This window comes from Tachypleus tridentatus, chromosome 9 (genome assembly GCF_004210375.1).
Source record: "Tachypleus tridentatus isolate NWPU-2018 chromosome 9, ASM421037v1, whole genome shotgun sequence".
In the NCBI taxonomy this organism is placed as follows: Eukaryota; Metazoa; Arthropoda; class Merostomata; order Xiphosura; family Limulidae; genus Tachypleus; species Tachypleus tridentatus.
Window position 1 is genome coordinate 86,827,595 of NC_134833.1, and position 25,046 is coordinate 86,852,640.

The following is a 25,046-nucleotide window of genomic DNA, read 5'->3' on the forward strand; positions in this document are numbered from 1 at the left end:
GCTGATGTTAAAAATACATTTTCTCTCACCACTTGGAGCATAAGGTATTTTATTTTAAATGAAACAGTTAATAAAAAGGAAAGCCACATGCATTTTGACATAACATGGAAGATTATGTGATATAAAATACAAATGAATCACAATGGTTCTAAAAAAAACTTACCTCAGATAATTTCTCCAGAACTAACACAATCACTTTTTTGTGCAATATTTTCATGTACTTACCATAAAAATACTAAAAAACATGGGACTACATTTCAACAAAGAGTATACTTACCCCAGTCAGACACCTCTCCCTGACTTCTGCTTTCTCCACCACCATCTGTGGAATCAGCCCCCAAGAAATCAAATGCTGCTAAAACTTCATCCGTTTCAGCATCATTAACTGTACCACTTAACATCTAAAAAAATATTGCTGTTCAGTTTTATATACTAAAGACAGCATTTTGTCAATTAAGATACACTTTCTTGTTATACATATTGAAGAAAAATTAATTTCAGTGTACTACAAAAAAGTGGCAAGAGTACCTACAAGCTTTTGCATCAATAAAATAAAACTATTACTATTTGTTTTACAATGTTTAATTCTCTATTAGCTAGAATATTGTGAATAAAAAAATCATGAAATTATGGCTTGAAAACATAGAAAGATCCATTGAATACAGGAAATGTTTTTTAAAGTTATCAACATCACATATAAACATCATACTCATATATGTGAGAAATGACATGCATAATAGAAACCTTATGAAAGAGGAAACTACCATCAAATGCAATGAAAAAACAACTTCCCCATCAATATCATTAAGCAAACTATTTCTTTTAAAAATAGATGCACTTTTCAGCTATAAGCATCACAGAAAGAGGCTTTAATTTCTGAATGAAAAAACAATGTATGCAGTCTGTTTATTTGATTTACAAAACATAAATCTTTCGACTTGAATATCAATAAATATAAATAATACATGAATCCATAAGAGCCATGGAGTTACTGAAATCTGTTCACCATTTGGTTTGTAAAATATGCATAAATAACTCAAATTTAATAACTAAGTACAAATATTTCTTGTAATACATTCAAAGTCAACTAACATTATCCTTTTTAAAAATGGTAAAATATCTAATCTTCACCAAATCTTTAAATTCACAACACAACTTTAAACCTCTAATGTGTTCTCAGGTTAAAATGACTCATTTCTCTTTTAAACTAAGAATAACAAAGAGTGGTTATTAAAACTACTGCAAGAGATAACTAGATACATTGTGCATTCCAACAGAAGTCTATATAGCATAGCTTTGAAGTCAAAAATAGAATGTAGTTTAGTATGTATTAAGAACAGTGCTAAAACAGAGACCATATACAGCATATCTCAAGCAACAGATTTTTATTAACAAAGAAATAAGTGACTAATTTTCATAGTAAGACATAATTTTGAACTTTCTACTTAGCAACAAATCAGTAAAGGTCCACTAGTGTCATCAGTCTTGTTAATGAATTGTTACTTTTGCTTCATTGTTGTTGCAAGGACTACTAACTCCATTTGCAAACTGACTGTTGTGTAAGAAAAAGAGAGACAGAAAGAAATGTTTTTGACAAATAACAAAGAACCTGAATAAATATTCGAGTAGCATTTGGATGCATTGTTCAGATGGGCCTAAGTCACACACTTTACATAGTTTAACATATGCTCTTGTAGAGTCACTGTTTGCACACTACACAACTGTAACAATATGTAAAGGTGGTGGTAAATTATCTTCAGTTCTCATTAACTCCCAATCAAAATGTTAACTTTATTGTCAAGTATAATCATACTATTCCTTAATTTCAAGCAAAATGTCATCCAAGTTTTAAGTCTCCTTTAGTGATGTTACTGTTTCAAGGATAGAGCTGTTTTCTTGATCTTCATAGTGGTTTCAAGCACAAACTTGTTCAAACTGATAACTTAAGACTCCAGACATTCATGTCATCCAGTGGAGCTTCATAATCTTCAACCAATTATGACAGTGTGCTTAATCACAACAATTAGAAAAGATATATTCATGCTGACAAGCACTGTGAATCAAGTTCAAGATGAGTGATGGTACATACATGTATACTCAGTGGAACAGAAGTCTCATAGATCTTTCTTTGAGATAAGAATTTACAAGTATATTTACATCTATTTATTCACAGTAGTTATGATTTATTCAATATATAATATAATCAAATACCAACATGTCTTAGCAATGTACCTAAAATATGTAACATTAGAAAAAGATTTACAACTGACATTATACTATTGCCTCTTAAACTCTGCAGCCCAATATTCTAATACTAATCAGTGACCTTCAGTTGTACATTTTGTGGCAGAAAAATACACTCTAACATGAATTTGGGGTACCCAGAAGAAAGAGTTTGTATTGAATAATACACAAAGGTCAAATAAGTATAAACTGTTTTTGAGTCAATTGCACTGGGCCCTTTATCCTGAAGAGCAAGTAAATTTGAGTGTGTAATGAATATGTAAATAGTGATGCTAAATAAAATACTGTTACTAGACATGCATAAATTATGTTCAGCACACAAAATGAGTTAACTGCTAAACTTTCAGACAGTGAAAAAATATGAGCCTGAAATGCCTTTGAAAAATGTCAACATTAACTGTAGTAAATGCAGGATTTTTAGTTTAAAAGAACTTGAACATTTTTCTACCTGTATTTATCATTCATGAAAAAAAAAGAAAAAGAAGGAAGCAAGCACATGTTGGCAATGCCATAAGAGAAATAAGAACAAATGTGAAATGACATATTGCTACACACCTTCGATTTTGGAGATATTTTGATTTCTATTCTATTGGAAGCTTCGTCTGCAGATCCACTCTCACTAGCATCGTCACTAAAACACGAGGAAGAGAATTATTGTATTGTTATAACTGCAGAACAATGATTTATTTCCTTTTCTACTATTTCTAAAAATTTCAAAAAATTTGATTTCAGAATAATTCTTTTGTATAGCCTTTAATGATTCTAATTTAACACATTTCATAGAACAGTAAAAGGTGCAAGACTACACGACCAAATAACTAACCTTTATTGAAAAAAGTTTTTCCAAAAGGAAATATTTTAAAAAACGGTTTGTGTACTGATAAAATCAGATACCTGACTCTATTGTTCCTTAATTAGGATGGTTTTGTTTTAGTGTGCTTAAACCAGATTTTGTCTTTTTTTACAACTTAAGTTGTTAGTAGGGTAATTTTAAATGGTCTGATTAATTAGGTTTTTTTTTATTTGCTTAAACATTCCTTTGTCGGGCTTTTTTGGAAAACTCACAAAATCAAATTAGTTTGCTTTTTGATAACTCATGTTTAGATATTAATGCAATAAATATTTCTGCATATTTTGTTTTTGTTTGTTTTTTTAAATTTTGCACAAAGCTACTCGAGGGCTATCTGTACTAAGACTAGAGGGAAGGCAGAGAGTCATCACCACCCACCTCCAACTCTTGGGCTACTCTTTTACCAACGAATAGTGGGACTGACCATCACATTATAACGCCCCCACGGCTGAAAGGGCGAGCATGTTTAGTGAGACAGGGATGCGAACCTACGATCCTCAGATTACGAGTCACACGCATTAACAAGCTTGGACATGCTGGGCCAATATTTCTGTACAAAATATACTTGATAAATAAACGTTACATATCTATATTTATATACAACATATGTTTTTCAATGAAACTACAGTAAGGAATAGGAATGCTTTCCTCCATTACTTATGATGCATAATTCAGAAAAAATTCAATAAAAAACAGCACGAATAGTATTTCCAATGCCATCTAGTGAGTACTAATGTAATAAATGCAATGTAATGATGTACAGAAATTCAGGCAAGTATGTTTTAAAACATGAAAGGTGCCTGAGCTATATTAGCAAATCACAGAAAAGGTTAATAGGGTAACCTACAGTAAGGTTGTGACAATCGCCTACATCTTAGTTATTAATTAACTAATTTTTCTTAACAAAACTGTTTACTAATTACTTTTATCCTGTTTCTATCTTCACAAAAGTCTTCAAGATGACTGTGTGGTGTCCAGGTTCAAATTTAAGAATAAACTACCAATGAATATGTGGTAATCAGTTTTATTTTCTGTTTAATTAAAAATACATACTTCACAATAACAATGACAAAAAGTGAAGAAATTTATGTGATTTTTCACTGATTGTGTATACCTTCATATATTGATCACAAAATATCTTACAAAGTGGACTACATCTGGACCACAGTCACTGTATTTCATAATGTAGCTGCTCTTGAGCATACCCCTTAAATATTTTATCATTATTTAACTTAATCTAACCTGGTAAATTTTTTACACAAACTTTATAACAATAAATAACAAATATACATAAAAAAAATATGGTACTTTCCCATGACCATCACATTTTTTTTGCTATCAGTTGCTAATGGTATTTAAGCCAACTTTTATTTACAATTTTATTTACTTAAATAATTCATCCTGTAACACAGAATATTAACACATACACAAAGACCCATTACTGTTATAATTTAACTGGCTTTCTAAGTAATACAAGTGTTTAAATTAATTCCCTTACCTGCTAAATCTGAACATCATGAAATAAACTTTTAAGTTGAAGAAAACATTATTAATACTATGTACTGAAAATGTAACACTATGTGCCATTCAAAAGGTTAAAAATTTGTCTTTTCTGATGATTATGAATTATGTAGTATAAAACATCAGAGAGAATTACTGGCAATTTGTAAGAGGATGTGACAGGTGGGCATGACTAGTAATTCACTAGCTTGTGACTCTGCAACAAATAAGTTTGAAGGTTTTAAGAATTTGTCTTTATCTTTGTAATAAATACATTATGAGTAATTTATGTTAAATTCTGTGCTTCAAAGATGAGCAGTAATTAAATTAGAGAAGAATGAAGATTGTTTTAAATATTTTCTTACAAAATTAAGAATTTAAAAAATTACATAACATTAACATCTAGTTTATTCACAAAATTTTGATTTTAAGTTTACTCACATACATTGATAATAAAGTAATTAAGCTTTGAATCTAACTCTGTAAAAGGTCATGACATGCTCACTTTGATCTACTCATTGCTATAGTATTAATGCAGCCTTAATAATTCACAACATATTATATAGACACATGCACACACAACACTGAATTTGGACCAATTAACTTGTCTGAATGTTTTTAACAGTGGTATCCAAGTTTCACTAACTTCTATGCAAGGTTCACCATGTTATCTTTTAGTTGGATGTAGAAAACTTATTTTTGCTTTTCTTGTGTGCTTTCCATATTCCTTTATTTCAATACTATTGCAGTCATGTATTCGTTAAACATTCTTGAATTCTAGATTTTCTTAGATTTTTTTCTCCATTGTATTAGAGTTGGATAATATTGAATACTGAACCAGATTATAAGCCAGAGCATAGGATAAAGACAAGAAACTAATTACTATTTAATAATTACAAAACAACTAACTAATAATTAGACTTGTTAACATGGGATACTAAGCATGATTATATTCAACCAGATAATTAGAGCAACTGTTATACATTTGTGTGGTTAATTCAGCTTATTCATTAACAGTTTTATAATTGTTTTGATCTTTTTACATCTTACTACTTGTAGCTGTATAGTCAAAAGGAATGTTTTACATTTTGCAGTCTGTTTGCATGATTTACACTATTAACTATTAAAGTAGTTACTAAAAATGTCTTTGCAGTTATTAAAATCAACTGTCTTAATTTTAATATTGTTCTCAAAAGTGAAATACTTGTTGTTCAAGTTTTACCTAGTTTCATCATCATCATCATCCATGTCTGTACTTTCAGAAGCTAAAAAGTCAAATGTAGCAAGTACTGATGCCTCTGCATCTAACAAGGTGCTTTCTGCTGCTGAGTTGGAAACTTTCTTACCAGTGTTCCTGTAAGACATTCAGGCATAACAGTGAACTTGTTAATTTAGCACTTCTGTAATTGAAATACTACTTACTGTGATCTATTAAGTTCTTTTTGATAAAGCAAGAAATATTTTGTTACAGAAAAATTCACCTTCATCAGACCTCCAAAGAATATTTTTTAAAGTGAGATCAGTAAAAATGAGTACAATGAAATTTAAAAGTTTACAATCACTCAATGATTTTAAAGTTAGTCTTAAAATAATACTATTTTTTTACACAAGTAATTTTAATCATGACTTCAACTGGATATTAGCCAAAATAACAGATAAAACTAGGAATTATGTTTAAAGAACTGTGTGAAAGTTAATCTAAAGATTCCCAAACATCAAGAAATATAAAGGTCACTTTAAACTAAAATAATTTCTCATGCCATATGTCATTAATAACATTCTGTTATAAAATATGCAGTGCATGTGTTTCTATTATAAACAAAAGTTGGAATGCAGAGGATTGTATAAGTATTGAAATCTGTAACTATATAAACTTGGCATTGTTCTGTTATTGTGGATTTCAAAAGCTACATGGTCTTAAAAAAACTATTAAATAAGAAATATTTAAGTTTGTTTGAAGGCATCACTTGAAAAGTAATGATTCTAAGTAGATACTAAATAAATGATCCATGGTTATTAATTATACACATCTTTTCATCAAGTGCCTAAAACACTTCAAGCTCTACTTCAATTTCCACAACTTAGCTGAAAATTGTTACCAAACTATACTTCACTATAAATAAAAAATGTGACATGTTAAATTTAACTTCGATAAAACATTTGTGACACATTTCACAAGTCAAGTAAGTCTAGACACATCCCCAAAACAAATAAAAAGTTGTTCAGGTTACTTAAAAGACAGATAAACAACAACTATGTTTACCTTTTTTGTGTGTCCATAGTTCGCTTATCAAACTGTTCACCATTAATCACTGGTGACAGTTGCTTGTCTTCTCCTTCTGAGTTACTTGGTGCTAACCCTAAAAGCTTGCGAACTCTGGACGACCTAACATCAATGATTGTATCTGTATATCCAATCTCTTGGAGGTATCTGCAGAGAATATAATACAGACTCTGTTTGCAATACATATACTGGTACAGATTTTGTTAATACGTACTCCTTCTGCAAATTGTTTTAAGGCTATCCGACTTTGCACTAAGGCTATTTTCATCTATTTATGTGAGCCATAACATCAAATTTTGTTTGTAAGTGGCTCATAGGAATAGACAAAAACTGAAAATTACACACGGGATGATTTAGGCAATGAAAATAATTTGAAGTAAATATACATTGAAGTTAAATATGCCGTTCACAGAAGTGTTTAGAAACCATAGTTCACTCTGAACCTATTTTATTGAAAAACCACCTGAGAATATTAAGTTTACCAAATTCAAAATGACAGATTTCTCAGATAATGTTCAAATGATGTTCAAACCAAAAGCATATAAAAACCTTCATAAAACCATAGATAAACGCTAAAAGTGATAAGTATAAACACAATAATGAAGAGTAGGAAAACGTATTGAAGAAAAAACTATTCAGCTCCACTTTTTAGTTTTCATTGATATTTTCAATTCAAAAATTTAAAGATTATGGTGTAATGATGTTAAATAATTTTTAAAAATATGATTTATATCTCTTACAGTCTGTGGGAATCACATTCCTTACTGGTAATTTACTCTATACATACCCTTTACTGTATACTATTAAACAAACTTGAAATTACACAAGCCTCTGATGGTTTTTGTCTTGAAAGTTTTACATGTTCTACCAAAACTCCTGTATCCAAATCCAAAAATGATATCTACTTTTGTCCATCATGTACAGATTTTTTCACAAAATCTTATGTACTTTTATATAAGTGAATCACTTTCATTAAAATCAAGTTCTATTTTGTATTTTGTTGTGCTTAAAATGTTGACAATCACTAACTATAGGTTTTTCTCTAGACCAATTGCCACGAGTCATTGATCCTTCTAGAACTGAATCATAACAAAAAATATTATAGTAAACTACATAATAATTTAAGTAATAGTTTTTCTCTCCAATTTGTACAAGATTCTTATGGGACAGAAAAAGTGAATGTTATTTTCAAAATCTGTGCAAGTGAATATGGAAAAATTGTTATTAAAATCAAAACTTTTATAAAATTTAAATCTGAAAGCCTGTGTTATTTTTATATCTTTAGATGTCTTTTAAAATATTACTTGGCATAAAAACTTAAAAACAGTTGTTTTGTTTCACCTTATTACATTTAATCAGGAACATTTTCTACATGTCACTTTTTACTACATGATTAAAAAACTAACAACCAATACCATATGCTGAGTTTTGAGAATCCTCTTACCATCCACACTACCTTCTTACAAATTATAAACTTTCTACAATGTTATCAAATTTCAACAGCTCTAAAAATCTAAATAAATTTTAAAAATCATTCTCATCCAATAATCTACAGTTTTAAAGGTCTCTAGGCAAAAAAGTAACTTTTTTTTGCCACTTATATGAATAGCAACTCAGTTACTGGAAAAGTCTTTCCACTCACTGTCTGAGCAACTGTCTACCATGCTTCCATGAAACATTACTGTTACTTGTAAGTGGTGCTTCACCATCCACTTGTTCATCTGAAAAAAAAAAAAAAATATTTTATTTGATGTAATTTTAAAGAAACTTTTAATTTTCATGACTGAAAGTCTCATAATAAGAAAACATAGAAGTTTTATTTCATATTACAATTATTAATAAAATCATTTTTGTGTTCGTAAAAAATAATTTTTTTGTAATATAAAGATCATAATACTCAATGGAAAAAAAATCAACTTTCCTCATTTTCACTTGCATCAGTGGCTGAAACTAAATATTTCTCACATAAGAGTTAGAATAGTTCATCCAGGCATCAAAATAAGGAAGGAGCACAGTGCAGTAACAGAATATATAGTTTATATACTTTATTTCTATGAAAATGTGAGGAATGCCTAATCGTAAAAATAAAAACTTAGTTTTATAGTATTTTTTTACTTTAACCCTATTATGATGCTACATAAATACAAGCAAAAATATAATACATTTTTATATTTGTGCATATACAGTCTATAAAAATATATTTTTTTAAACAGATCAAATGTCTAACTGTGCTCAAATTCTCAGAGTTATACTAATACTCCATTACACCTATTTCTAAATATCAGTGCATTATGTAAGATCAAGTAAATGCAACTTGGCATTAGTTAGCAAGTTGGTTACAAACAAATTACCATTGAAAATTTTAAAAAACATTCGTTTATTGAATAATTTTTCACAATGTTCTGGTATTTTTCCAGTGGTCTCGTAACCTGTTGATCGAAAAACTTAACACTACAAGGATTTTGCAGCTTAAGTATAATTTTCAAGGGCAAACAATTATATTAAAAGTGTAAAAACATAAAAGGAGTGTCCTACAGTTCATACTTAATGTCTTCTATGAAACAAAAAATATCTGGATAAATAAGGGTAAAGAAATTTCAGTACATTTTATGAAAAATAAATTACTTAAGCTCATTAAAGATAAACTGTTCAATCTTGTAATGCTAAATTATAATAAAATACTATTCAATTACTTTTTGATTTGAGAAATGTTTTACAAATGTTGATGATTCTTTGATTAGTTCTCACCTGTCCTTCTGACCACCATAAACTGTTGGACTTGGTAATTCAGATAAGTAAACATTAAATGTTTCTCCACCCTTTTCCTCAAATGCTTCAGATATTTTATGTATGCAAGCCAAAAAAACTACTTTTTATTTTTATATCCTATATTTTATATCCTACTATGAACTTAATACATTTTGAAGGAATTATTTACTTTTTCATCATTCAATTTTATAAATCAGTTTCCCTTTGATGTACTATTTTTCCCTGTTTTCTCTTTACTTTGTTAATCAAACATCTACAGTAGTTTTATTTTATTTTATAAATCTGCACTATTTAAAAAAATACTGTTGACAATAATCAATGAGAAATGCAAGATTCCATCTTCAACTTTTCAGATTCTTGATCTACTGAAAACTTGAGCTGAACTACAGTTTAGATATAACACAACAAATGAAACATCAGTTTTCCACAAACATGGAGTTGGTAGGTTGATTTAGTGTTTTATGGCACAAAGCAGCTAGGCTATCTGCACTAAACATCCAGTAAAAAAGTTAAAAGTAAATTTAGTAAAATTCATAAAAAGAAATTAAGGTAAAACAAAACAAAGTTGAAGAAAAAAAACAGCATAAAACCAATGTTTACATCTAGTCTACAATGTCAAGAGAAAAACTACAGTAATTCAAGTTGTAAAGGACTTTCTGTAGTGTAATTGTAATAATCATAACTTGCCAGTAAGACTAACAGGTAAGTGCAAAAACCATCAGTCACCTGAAGTTGGCCTTTCCAGTCTTGTTCCAAGTTATTTGACGTTATTGCTGTTTTCAAAAAGGAAAGTAATAAAAAGGTTTTAAAAGACATGCAGTAAAATTATAACTCACCAGGATGACTAATACGTAGTTCAAACAGCAGTGTAAGTCACTCGAAGTTGATCTTTCCAGTCCTGGTTTTGAGTTATTTAAAGTTATGGCCAGTTTCTAATTTCAAATCAAACTAGATGAACTGTGATTTTTAAAATGGAGCTACATTAAAAAGGTGTAATGTATAAATTGAAAACCTTATATGGCATTAAAAAGATTAGTGGCCTTTAAAAAACTAAAAACATTACCAAGGTGGACAGTGTCGCCATCACAAATAACACTGTCCAACGTTATGAACAAACCTTGGGACAGAACATGCTTAAAATGGTGCCGTCGTTGAGAGTCATAACGATGACAAGAAAGTAAAATGTAGTTTCTTGTGATCTGAGTGGTAAACAAACTACACACTGGTGCATCAGATCCAGATAAAAGAAAACAATGAGTTAAAACACTGACCAATGTGTAGTCTAGTTAGAACAACTTCCTCTTTCTGATCCTTATGGAAGCAAGACAGCCAAAGTCCAATATAGAGTTTTATTTGGAAAAGCTCATTTTTGCGTTGCTCACTCCAAGTCGACTGCCAACTGGCATGGAGTTGAGCCTTGAATACAGGACTATAGTCCATGTATGGGACAGGCATAGCAGTGATAGTGCCAGAGCAGATAGATTTAGCTGCAGTGTCAGCAACCTTGGTCCTGCAAATACCAATGTGGCCCAGTATCCAGAAAAACTGGATAAAAGTAGATGTTAAAGAGAAATGGGCCAGTCGGTTTTAAATATCGGTGAGAACAGGGTGTGAACCAACATGAAGCGATTCCAGGGCCAGTAGAGAACTAAGCGAGTCAGTATAAATAGTGCAGTTTGAGTACTGCTAAGCTTCTGTGTGATCCAGGACAAGAGAAATGGCATTCAGTTCAGCAGTGAACACAGAAGCTGTAAAGGGAATTCTGCGTGCAACCACCAAACCACAACAAACCATGGCAGAGCCCACACAATCACCTGATTTCGAACCATCTGTATAAATAGGAATGGAAGGATGATCCAAAAGATGTTCAGCAAATAACAGACAGTAATTCCAATCAGGAGTGTCCACTTTTCTCAGATGACTTAAAGACAGGTCACAATTGGAGACTGTGAGAAGCCATGGTGGGATGGGCTGACCAGTAGATACAGCAATGTTGTCCAAGGACAAACCCAATTCATCCAACTGCACCTGGATACAAAGGCCAAAAGTAGCAATAGCAGACCATCTTGTCTGAAAAAGCATGGCCCACCGAGAAAGGAAAACACAACCCCAGGTGGAATGCTTTGGTAAGGACAGAAGTTTTAAAGCATAGAGTAAAGACAGTTGCAAAGGGCAGAGATGCAAAAAAGGTTCATGAGACTCTACATATAAGCTCTGAACTGGGGAGGTGCATAAAGCCCCAGTGCAATGCTGAAGTCCTTGATGATAAATAGGGTCTAGCATCTTTAAGGCTGATGGTCTGGCAGAGCCATAGACCAGTGATCCATAGTCAAGTTTCAATCAAATAAGACCACGCTACATCTTTAGCATAGAAAGTCTATCCGCTCCCCAAGTGGTGGAAGAGAGGACACAGAGGATGTTCAGTGCTCTTGTACATTTGACTCGTAGCTGCTTGATGTGTGGTATAAAGATAAGCCCCAAGAACTTAGTCTCATGGACCACAGGCAGCATAACTTCATCGATACAGAATTCAGGATCAGGGTAAATACCCCACTGATGGCAAAAGTGCATGCAAATGGTTTTAGAGAGAGAGAAGTTAAAGCCGTTTGCTGTGGTTCACTTCAGTAAACAATTGAAGGCAGTTTGTAGCTGCCACTCAATATACCTCATGTTCGACAATTGACATGAGGTGTGAAAGTTGATAAAGAGCCCGTTTGCAACAGTGAGAGGGAGTTGTTCAGTGATGGCATTAAATTTTACACTGAAAAGTGTGACACTCAAAACACAGCCTTGAGGGACTCCAAGTTCCTGTAGAAAAGAACGGGAAAGAGAAGAACTCACACAAACTTGGAATCTCCTGTCCATGAAAAATTTTTTCATAAAAATGGGCAAATGGCCACATAAATATAATAGAGGTCTTGCAAGTTGCCATACCTCCATGTTGTATCATAAGCTTTCTCAATGTCAAAGAATATTGATACAAGATGTTTGAGAAAGGCTTCTCTGACTGACGTTTCAAGTCGAATCAGGTGGTCCATGGTGGAGTGCTGTCGTTGGAGCCCACACTGGGTGGGCAAGAGGAGGTTGTTTGATTCGAGGAACCAAACAAAATGAGCATTAATCATCCTCTCTTAGGTCTTACAGAGACAGCTTGTCAAAGCAATTGGACAGTAGTTTGAAGGAATCTTGGGATCTTTCCCAGGTTAGGAGAAAGGTAGCACAATAGCCTGGTGCCAGGCATCAGGAAAAACATTCTCCTGCCAGATCCAGTTAAAAACAATCAGAAGAATAGGAAGAAAAGCAGGAGATTGATGATGCAGCATTTCATAGTGTACATCATCAGGTCCAATCGATGTACTGTCAGACCAATGAAAAGCCAGTTTGAGTTCTACCAGTGTAAAGGGAAGATTATAGTCATAGAGACAATCAGCTTGAAAGGAAAGAGGTGATTGCTCTGCCCGAGTCTTGATGGCTAAGAAGGTGGAAGAAAAAGCAGAAGTGCTAGATACCATGCAAAAGCTTTCACCTAGAGTATCGGCGATGCTCTGGGTATCAGCTACTTCCTAGATATCAGAGAGCAAGATCAAGAGTGGGACAGAGTTCTATTGTCCACTGACCTTTTGAATCTTGTCTCATATGACTGGGACTGGTGGTAGAAGATATGCTGGTTGTGAACTTAATCCAAAATTCCTTCTGGTTTTGACACCTTACCCATCAAGCATGTGCACAGGCCTACTGGAATGCGATGAGGTTTGCGAGTGTGGGATATCTACGAAAAGTACCCCAGGCTCGTTTTTAGCCTTCTGTGCCACGTGGCAGGCAGGATTCCATCATGGATGAGGATATAGTGGAAAACATGTTGAGCTTTTAGGAATACATTGAGCAGCTGCTTGTATAATACAGTCAGTTACTGTTGCCACACAGTTGTCTATTGATGGCTCACAGATGATGGCAAGATCAAGTTCTGCAAGAGCAGTGAAAGAGGGCAAGTTTGCATGATCCAACTTCCACCGAGTCACGTGGGTCGGGTGGCATCAACCACAGCCAGTCTCTCTCAAGATTATAGGAAAATGATCACTGCCTCGTAAATTATTGTCAACCCTCCATGAAAAATGGGAGAATTGTGAAAGGGGAGGAAATTGAGAGATCAATAGCAGTAAAGAACTGACTAGGTGCATGGAAATAAGTAGAAGAACCAGTATTGAAAAGATAAAGGTTGTGATCAGAGAGCATATGCTCTACAGAGCGACCCCTCCTATCAATATCAGCACTTTCCCAGAGGGGATGATGTTCATTAAAGTCCCCCAGGATGAAAAAGGGAGAAGGCAACTGTTCAACGAGAGCATCAAGGTCTGATTGATCATATGTCTCTCCAGGTGATAGGTAGAGAAAACAAACAGTGATGATATGACCCAAGGAAACATGGATGGCTATGGTGTGTCGAGTGGCAAAGACAGGGTGGGTACATGCTGATCAACCAACAATGCCACTCCTCCATGCACTCATCCATCATACAGCCTGTCATTTCTGTACAAAGAAAACTGTTGAAAGGTGACTGTTCTGGCAGGTTTCAGAAATGTTTCCTATTAGGTAAGACATACAGGATGGTAGGAAGCAATCAATGTTTTGATGTCATGCTGATTAGAATATAAACTTTGACAGTTCCATTGTATCAAGGTGGCCATTTTTATTTATGTGTAGGCAAATTGGGTGGAGAATACTTCTGTATACAACCATATTTTTTTTCCTTGCTGTCCTTATTTGAAGGAGGTCTATCGACCTCCACAGATCCTGCCCTGAATCGTCTGAGCAAGTCTTTGCTGTTGGAAGAGGATTCCAGTGACTGAGGACATAAACAAATGATTGTGTTGCATCTTGGAGTGGGAGAAGATGTATCGTATCTGAGTAAATGCCTGTACCTGGAACCAAAGGATGTGGATCTTGGGGTTTGTTGGAATGTATGTAATGGACAGAGATAGGTGTTGAAGTTGATTCATCAACGTTTTTAACCATTGAGGTCAAAAGGCTTTTAATTTGTTTGGAGAACGGTTCTTTGGGAGGCAGAGAGATCTGTCTGCACTCCCACTGTAGTTGTGGAACAAAGTGCAGCAGCATATATCCAAGATGAGGTGGTGGGCAACAATTTTCAAACCTCAGGATAAGTAATGTTACGAGTTGTTTTCAAATGCTGCACCTCTTTTTTCTTCGAACCATTTACAGCAAGAACGAAAGTAGGATGGGTGAGATCCATTGCAATTGATGCAATGAGGGTACGTTTCACACTCGTAGACATCATGGTCCGTACCACTGCAACGAGCACACGTCAAGGAACCATGACACGATGTCTTCGAGTGACCGAATCACTGACACTGGAAACATCGGAGAGGGTTTGGAATGTACGGCCGTACATTGCAATTAAGATAACCTGCCTTGATGGTGGCAGGCAGACATGGTGACATAAATGTGAGAATGAGGACATAATTCCATCTTTGTGAGTGGATATACACCTCACTGCAAAAACTCTTTTTGGGTGGAGAAACCAGCGAGAATCTCCAACTCTGGGATGTTCTTCAAATCCCTCTCAACAATAACTCCTCATTATGAATTCAAAGTAGCATGAGGTGTAACCTCAATATGTATATCCCCAATGGCCTTTGAATGCAAGAGGAGTTCACTGTGTTGAGGTGTGGATGTTTCCACCAATATGTTACCAGATCAAAGCTTCTTTGCTGACTTTGGAGAGCCAGCAAGTCCCTCTTAGTCCCTTCTGAATGAAAAAGGGAGACATTTGCCCTAAAGGTTGGTCTGAAAGTGAATACAATATAAGAAAATGAGACACAACAGGTGATACAGATGGTAAGGTTTGCTGCTCAGGATCTTCAAGACATGGTCTTTTACCTATAGACTGTTTTTTCACTATTTTATTAAGATTTTTAATTGGGGTATCCATAGTAAAGAAAGGGAAATTTTGGTGCCTACTGACCCCACCCACCATGGAGCCCTATGAGGGGACTCGCTACAATGTCAAACAAGGACACTGCAGAAAAGCCAGGGTTTCGTGAGCACTATACCCAAACACATGCATCAGATATAATGTCCACAATACCTGTTGAGAACATTCAACACTGGTACTTGGTTGACACTAGCTCGAGTGAACCAGCCAATTAATCCAAGGGGGCCACCTCAAGGCTGCCCATCTACAGGAATTCAAGGCCAAAGTGGTGTGTTAGGGTTGGATCCCTCAACCACCAGGACCCTCTCCTCCCCTTCATGAGTTGCCATATATGGCAAACATGCAGATGGATGTTTAGATCCCAGAGGAGGTAAACTGAAAGAACAACCTTCCCTGGAAGGTCCCCTCATCACATACAGGAATCCACACCGAGGGGATAACATAGAGATCAGATGGCCACAATATTATGCAAAAATATGTTCAACCTATACCAATAAGGTTAAAATTTCTATTGCTTCTGAATTAATTACAATTTTAGTTAAATAATGTTTGAACTGTGTCATTATGTCAATACATATATCTCATGTAAGCACTGCACATTATGATTAAAAATTGACAAAATCATACATGTAACTTACAATCATATAAGCAGAACCCTCAAAACTTTGTAATAAGAAAAGTAAATGTCACTTTTATTTTCCAACTTGAAATCATACACAGTTGCAATATCTATATGTGTGAGCTTCTGCTAATACAAGGTAATCTCCACTGCTGCAGGATTTGTGTATAAAAAACAAAAAGGATATATAATATTGAGGTTTGATGAGAACATGATTTAGATCACGATTCAATGAAAGTAAATTTGAATCCAACACAGACACACATGCTTTTAGAAAAATTATTATTAGGATGTTAACATATCTTACACTTTGAAATTGCTCTACGAATATATTACTTAAGTTTTTTACAACATGTGGAAACTATACACTTAGTAACTATTGGTTACCATATTTTACCATATGTATTTAAGAATGGAACCTTTACTTTAAAATTGTGATATAGTTTAGACAAAACCAAATTTTATCACAACAGTTTAATTTTTTTCATGTTTATTGTTACTCATGTTAAAGTAATTAACTAGATGAAGCCTTTTAGTTTTTCCATGGAATTCAATGATTTAAACAAACACTCAGAAGTATCAACATTTCATGTTTCAAAAATGTACTAACATTGATTTCATTGAAATCCTTAAATACAATGTAACATTATTCAGAAGTAATATCCAGGTCTGTGTTTTAACTTTTATCACTCAAAGTGAAAAACTACTTTGAAATAAGATATTTTATCTTACCTCTTGTAATTTCATCAAAAAGAGCAGATTTGGAGTTTGTAAAGCTTGGCTCTGTTCCATACTTTAGCTTATGAAATTTTATTCTGCAAAGATAAATAAATCATTTATTAGGTTTAATTTTTATTTGTTTGATCACAAAATTTAAATATCCAAGTACCAATGATTAAATATTACAAAGATATTTCTAATATACTTCTGTGATGTCAAACAGTACACTCACGTACAGACAAGAAACACTATCTATTAAATGGACATTACATTTCAAATTATAAAAAGTACAGCAAGATTAAGAAGGATTAAAGTAATGATAACTCTTATCACAAATTAGACAGAAGTTGTAACACTTGTTAGTTCAGATATCAGTTACAATCAGTTGATGTACTATGAACTGATTGTCCTTTACAGTTCAGATGGTTAGAGCCAATACAGAACAGTTCACTTATAAGATTACTTTATGTGATATTACCAATGGCAGCTTAGCAGGCTATTTGTGCTCTACCCACAATGGGTATCATATTCAGATAACTAGTGTTACAAGTTCTTAAAAAAAAGAAGAAAAAGATATAGTTTACAAATACTGCTTAAAAAAAAAATTATGTGCCTTAGAAAAATATAAGGTTACATAAAAATATTGGCAAGCCACATGTAATAAACTATCCATGAAAAGTTTAGGAAAAATTAGTATAATAATCATAAAATGAAAAACAATTACCTTTTAATATGTGCTAAATAACGTTAAAATATTTTTGCATGTTGTTCTTTTGAGTTAGTTCTTATCAGTTTTATTCTTTGGATGGATTCATTATGAAATTGCTCAAGAATATTATGTGTAAAGATGCTGCCAATTTGATAAACATCATAGTGTAAGATTTAAAATTTGTATTTTTTTTGTTTGTTAAATAGAGTAACAGACCATAAATGAAAACATTAAGACAGGCCAAGAAAAAAATCTATAAATTTTGTAGTAAATGTTCTTGTAAATTCAAAGCTATATTATAAATATATGACAGTTTCATAACGAGAGAAGACATGTATACAGTTTGTTTTCAAGAACATATTATTTCAGGAAAAAGACTCAAATCTTTATGTTTTCATAAACTATTTGAATCTGTGTTCACTATCACACCTACTGAGATACTTTGCACAAGATGATTTTACATTAATCATAAGATTATTAAAGCAGTTTGTTACATAAGGTAGGCCTATAACAATACATGGTAGTGTACAAGTGTTCAAGCTTGTAGAAATGTTAAAGGAAATGAAGTAATTTGTTCTTCCCAGATAAACTGAATTTTGAATCATTTTCACCAGATAATTTAAAATAACTCATCAGTGAAATAAATGTTACAACAGAAATATGGTTGCATTCTCTGGATATTTTTAGGCAGGATTTTCTTTATGTTTGGCTGAGTCACTGTTAATATTATCTTTGGCCTTATAAAGGTTTTATTGCAACTGCAGTATATTTACACAATCAATTATGGCATATTTTTATGTTATTATTTCATACAATAAAAAATAAATCACAGAATAAAATCTATATTATATTAATTCAATTCACACATGCTCAGTCATTTTTATCAATCTTACATAACCATAAAAGTATCCATACTATAATGTTTTAATAACCACATCTTCAATATCTTCAAATAATTTGGCAAGCTTTTGACAAATGTTATAAATTTTTGTACATAAATCATCAGATTTTTAATTAAGTATTTTTACTAAAGATTTCTCTGAATATATGAAGACAGTGCATGATTCAAATTATGAATAGTCTGAGCACATGCTGATATTCATGTTAAGATTAAAAATACCTTTCTTCATCTTAGTTTAAATATCAGTTGCATTACCTCCTAAACATCTTAAGTGAGTATTAATTTTTTTATAACTCTTAGTTATTTTCAAAACCCAAACAATATAGGAACTTTTCCAATGCGGAACACCTTAAACTACAAAAAAGTGGAATAAATCAATTATCCTTTTTTTCAACTTACAGAAAAATTAGAATTATTTGTTCTTAATAAATGAAGACTCATAACAGCTTACATTTATTTCATTAAATTTAATTGCTTTATTGCTCTACAGTGTCTAACTAACAATTCTGTGATACTGTTTGAATATTACACTTTAAACATGTAGTTCATGTCACAATAACTGAATGGCACAACACTTGACATAGTGAAGCATATACACCTCATAGAGAAATTATATCAAAAATTTAAAAAAGTGAAGAAAAGCACTTTAGTGTCAATAAAAACTTTACAATATACACTATATATTTACCTTCTGTAAGCAAAAAATAGCTTGTTAATGTTCAATAAAAAAAACTGTTTACACTTTATACTAAGTTGTTTCCCTTTATGAGTAATTTTCATAAGATTGGAAATACTTTTCTTCATCTGAAAGTTTTCAACTATCATTTGCATAGCCCCTAAAACCTCCTAAATAAATATCAAATGTTTTATCTCAGGAAAACTTCATATTCATCTGTTATTTTTTTTAACCTAATTCAATATGATGTTGGTTGATTTGACCAACCATGTAACCACCATACAAGTTAGGAAATTACACATTTCCTCCTTTTTTCTGAAATGACCACAAATTGTAACAGAATATCACAATTGTTGTTTATTACAAGTGGTTTAAAGCTTATAAAAGTATATGCTACATTTATTTATATTTAAATCTTATTCTTTTATTTCTCTTTAAACCATGTCTAACAGTTATTCACACCATAAACTGTAAAGCATGCAACAAATGTGTAGTTCATGTTACAGTATCAAATTACATAACTCACATGCATGCTTCATAAAAAAAAATATTATTAATATTAATTTTTAATCTTTAGTTACTTTTATAATAATAAATAAAGAATACAAGTGTCTCATCTTTTGCTTTCAACTATTGATGAAATTTAACCCTACTTTTTTATGTTACTTGCACTACTGCATTAAATAAATTCTATTTTATTGAATAATGCACCAAATAACATACAAAAAGAAAATGTTTCATAACAAAGAATTTTTTCTGGCTTTCTAGATGTGCAACAAAAGCCTTTAAAAATTCAGTTAAGGTCATCAGTAAGTTTCTCATAAGAAAGAAAACAGATTATTTTAAAAACAACCTATCATTTAATAGGAAAAACTCTGGCTTTGTTATTTTTAAATATAGTATTAAATGACAGTTTCTGAAAGAGAATGTGACAAGTGGATGTGGCAACAGAGAACACTGCATCTATTTGGTACTTCAAAATTGGGAACACTAGCACATAAAACAAACAAACAAATGATTGTACGAATAATCTTGTTGGGTTGCAATAGGAACTTTAGAAATCTTAATGGCACCATTTTAATTACCTGAACAGTTGGAATAATCAAAAATATTACTTTCAATATTTTGTCAAACATATGTACAAAAAAATTCTTACACTATAGGATATCATGAATATATCTAGAGCTTTAAATAATTCACTTTTTCATCTGATGTCCACAGGCTGGTTGTTATTTTGAACCCAACTGAACAGATGAATTACTTCTTCTCTTCTGTTTTCAAAACACAATCAGTGATAAATTCATTTATGTTACCACAGCTGTAACCAGAATTTTAAATAATTCTCTTTTTATGTCAAAGTGTACACAGACTGGCTCAATTATTTGAGAATTCAACTGACAAGATGAGTTATTCTTCTCCATCTCTGTTGTTACCATACAAACTGTGAAACTTTTACTTTAGGAACTCCCTGTTATGGCTAAACTGACAATCATACAGTCTAACTTTACCTTTACTAATTTCACTGTGTATCTGCACACATTTACAACACTGAAATATGAAGTCCTCTAGTTACCACAATATTAAATGAATAAACATAATGAACACCTATTAAACTGACTAGTTTTGTTCATCCAACAAAGGTAAATGAAATAGTTGAGCTTTTAAATTTATTTTTTTCCAGAATTTTAAAATAAATTAAATATCAGATATACAAGCCTATAATTGTTACTAGGTAAATAAACATTAGAAAGGTACTCAAGAACAATAACATTATTACTATGTTTAAACGGAGATAAAATTTCCCAGGAGATTGCTGGCTCTGTAATCTTACTTCTATAGTGGGAACATCCTGCAGTGCAATAATAAGAAATTTTGTAAAATACTTTAGTGAAATATAACATTACTAGCAGACACCCATTTAAACAATTAAATAATAATTTTCCAAAAAAAAAGTGATGAATATAAAATGAGCAGTCAATCCAATTCCTTCAATCAGAGCATATAACCATTATGATTGTCTAATAGGTTGTTTATAACCACATGTCATTCCTTGTGTTATTTAAATAACAATAATTGCATCACATTTGATTTTATGCAAAGGAGACTGAATACAATGTATTATCAACAAATATGTTTGGTTTTAGATGCAACAGGTATATCCAACACATTAAATTACTCAGTTTTACTAACTCTTTGCTGGATGACATTGTTCCTTGTCATTCTACTCAGTGCAAGAAAAGACCACTGCAGAAGTGAACACTTTTTGGCAGTTATTTCTACATGAACTATCAAAAGGGAAATATTCGATTTATTTTTCTTCGTACAATAAAATCATGCAAGCATAAATAAATAAACAAACAAAAAAACAGAAACACATCACTCTCTTTATCCATTTTTTTTCCATTCACACCCCCATCTTTAAAATTTCTTTCAATCAGTTGAAGAAAGCACCATTTTTTCAAGCAAATCCCTCAGAAAAAGAACAATTTTTATTACTAAGCTTCTTCTCAAACTGACCATTCAACACATACAAAGACTGATAGATCAATAGTATCAGTATAAAATTTTAAAAATAGCAAAAAAATGAACAACTTTCCAGTAATGTACTAGTCTTAAAATTTTGCATGTTTTTAACTCTAAGAGATATAAAGCATGACAGACAGATATTTAGCTATTACATACACATATAAGACACAACCAATATGGATTCCATGAAGGGAAATTATATCTTACAGAACTGTCAACTGTGTTTTGTTATTAGTTATTATTTGAATGATGCAAAGCATGTAAGTCTGGTGTTCTTAGATTTTCAAAAGGCTTTTGATAGGTTGCCACACAGAATATTAGCTGAGAGGTGAAAGTTGGAAAAATTAACTGGATTGAAGTATAACTTGTCAAAAGTCACATTTTATTAATCCCTTTATGATTGAGTACCTATCAGGTGTTAAGTATATACTCATATATCAACTTCTAAAATTTCATCAGAAATAGTAACTGTAACTTCATTTCAATCATTTAGCATAATTCACAAATAAAAATTTTCAAAGTTGAATTTATGCACAGTAACGAGGAACCTTATTGATATTTTTTTTCAATTTTCATATCTATCTCAAAACAGTTTTTACTTGTTTAGGAACTACCATCCTTTGAAACAATAAATACCCAGGTTTTGTTTCTCACAATTTTATTTTTACAGCCCCTCTTAAAATCTCACAATATATGATATAAATCACTAATTAAACTCAGCTCTGAAAACATCTACAAAGTGCATATGTCATTGAACTGAATAGGCTATGAATTTTTTACAGTTTCCTGGAAAACTAATAAAACTTATCTCCAAGAGAGAAAAATGGAATCTAATGGGATATTTAGATGACTAGTATAAAAACTACAAATCTGGGTATTTTTCTTTAGTTTATTCAGATGTTTTCATTCCTGAAAATATTTATGTTAAAAGTATACTTCTATGAAATGCATTGAAATTTTCTAATGACAAAACATCAGGTAACCTTAGTTAGGTTTAGCAAGTATGGTGCACAACAGTAAAGTATTCTAATGGATGAAGTTTTTTTTAATATTATTCAATCAATGCACATAAATAAATGAACATTATTTAAAAAAAAACAACTAATTATTAACTATAAACCAATATCAACCAAGAATCGCATTAGCAAAAATATTATTACATAACTTGATCTGACAGTTTTGAAAGGTCAGGTCTCTGACAATACATCAGCTTATGCTGTTCTTTATTACTTAAAAGTTCAGAAACAGTGAACAGAGAAATAGGAAAAATATCAAAGAATTATATTAAAAACTGATAAGTAGAAATTGACTATATATTCTGATCAACAATAATAAGAATTAAAAATGTTCAGTGAGAAGTATTTTTTTCCAAAAAATGTCAAAAACTTGGAAGTTTAACAAAATATAAAAATGATAGAAAACTTTAATCAAATTATTTTTTAAAGACAAAACCAGAACAGAAAGGGAGAGGGTGTTTAAATGAGTTGTTTAAAGAGTGTAAAGGGAATTGACAGTGTTGATGAATCATTCTATTTTTGTGTTTAATAGTGGGAATAGTAGGACAAGAGGTAACAAATATAAATTTTATCAGAGTAAGTCATCTTCAGCTAATAGGTACATGAATGATAAGAGATAGCTTTAAGGTTCTTAATATTTTTTTTCAGTTATTTTAGAGTGATGAAAAGTCGAGATGGCCCAATGGATTCCATGCTGTCCCAAAATGTTACATTTCCATAAATTTAACAAAATTGGATAAGTATTTCTGCACTGAGAACAACAGAAAAAAAAACGAATATTAATAATACTGCCCCCCAGGTCAGAAAGTTTCTTTTTTAACATGGGTGTGCCTAAGATAAGTGCATGTTTTTACTTACTTACATAAACCCTTTGAACCCTACAGGCCAGAAAAGTGGCCTGATGTAGAGGTATATGAGGTCTGATAAAAAGAGTTCTCACACTTCTTCTGTTACAGGTGCCAGTATAGAGGCAGTGAGCTTCACTGAGGTGTGTACAAAGTACAAATAGTGATCTACCACACGAACAAGCAACTTCCCCACAACTTTATCCCAATGTTGCAAAAAACGTGTTCAAAGACGGACGTATTTCTTGCCCCTATTGTAATAAAAATGGACAGAAAAGAAGGAGCTTTCATACACTGCTGTGCCTGTTCAAGAATTTTTGGCAGAAAAAAAAACATTCCTGTGATACTACACTCCCAGTATTCTCCCAATCTTGTCTCATGTGATTTTTTCTGTTCCCAAAAATCAAAATTAAGTTGAAAGAGAGTTGATGACATCCAACCACCCATAATAATGTGAAAGCAGAACTTAGTCACATAACAGTTGAAGACTTCCAGCATTGCTTTCAAAAAACATCAGGAACTTTGGAACAAGTGTATGAGGGAAGATTACTTTGAAGAGGACAGCATATAATACTGATGTGTGTACACTGTTCTTCAAAATAAGTCTTGGAACTTTTTGATCAAACCAAATCTACAACTTTTCTACCCTGACCATCTACCACTATTACCAGGTGGGCCAGTAAAGTAGCCAGTGCTAAATTATAGTTTTCTTGGCATACATCTCTGAGTCTGTTTTTCATTCCAAAAACAAACTGATTCTGAGTTATTGTTATTATGTTTACTGTGTGAAAGTTAAAACAATTCACTGGATATTTTAGCATTGTTTCGATAATGCTGTGATGCCAAAATGTAAATTCCTAACCAAACAATCAAGTAAGATGGAAAGAAAACATTAAACCAGACATCAATGACATAAAATTGTGTAAAAGACAGATTTATGGCCACACAGGCTAAAAACCTGTTGGTGAAGTCTGATCAAGAGAATACTCTAGACAGTGACTATACTTGTAATGCCTTTGAAAGAGAATGTAGCAATACTGAGATTTCTGGTATTAGTTACCTGTGCAGCATCATCAACCTGATGATTGTCAGTTGACTTGGTCAACTAACATTATTTCATTTTCAACCACAGATGCCAAATTCAAACCATTGGAAAATGTAGGTCCAAAAAGCATCCCAAATTTAATTTCAAGCAAGAGTATGCCCCTGGACTTTTTTTACATTGTTTTATGATGAATCTGTATGAAACTTAATCACACAAGAAACAAATCATCAAGCTGAATATGTAAAAGCAAAACCTAACAACTAATATGCTACATTGTTTGAGCTGTTTCTGAACTAAAAGCTTTCTTCAGGTTTTGATGTGCCATGGATATGCTGATCTACAAAAACAAGTACAAGATGTACCGGAAGAAGGATAGCTGAATTATATCT

General features: G+C 32.1%; 1 protein-coding gene across 3 annotated transcripts in view; it reads right to left on the minus strand.

Annotated features, from left to right (window-relative positions):
- The window catches only part of Cka (Connector of kinase to AP-1), a 62,034-nt gene that overhangs the window by 34,107 nt on the left and 2,881 nt on the right, over window positions 1-25,046 (minus strand). For all 3 annotated transcript variants that reach the window (XM_076455525.1, XM_076455524.1, XM_076455526.1), the window contains exons 3-8: window positions 16,952-17,034; window positions 8,521-8,599; window positions 6,858-7,025; window positions 5,817-5,948; window positions 2,800-2,875; window positions 278-401 (exon numbers count right to left, since the gene is read on the minus strand). In XM_076455525.1, coding sequence (XP_076311640.1) covers window positions 278-401; window positions 2,800-2,875; window positions 5,817-5,948; window positions 6,858-7,025; window positions 8,521-8,599; window positions 16,952-17,034 — 662 coding nt within the window. The remainder of the gene's footprint in view (window positions 1-277; window positions 402-2,799; window positions 2,876-5,816; window positions 5,949-6,857; window positions 7,026-8,520; window positions 8,600-16,951; window positions 17,035-25,046) is intronic.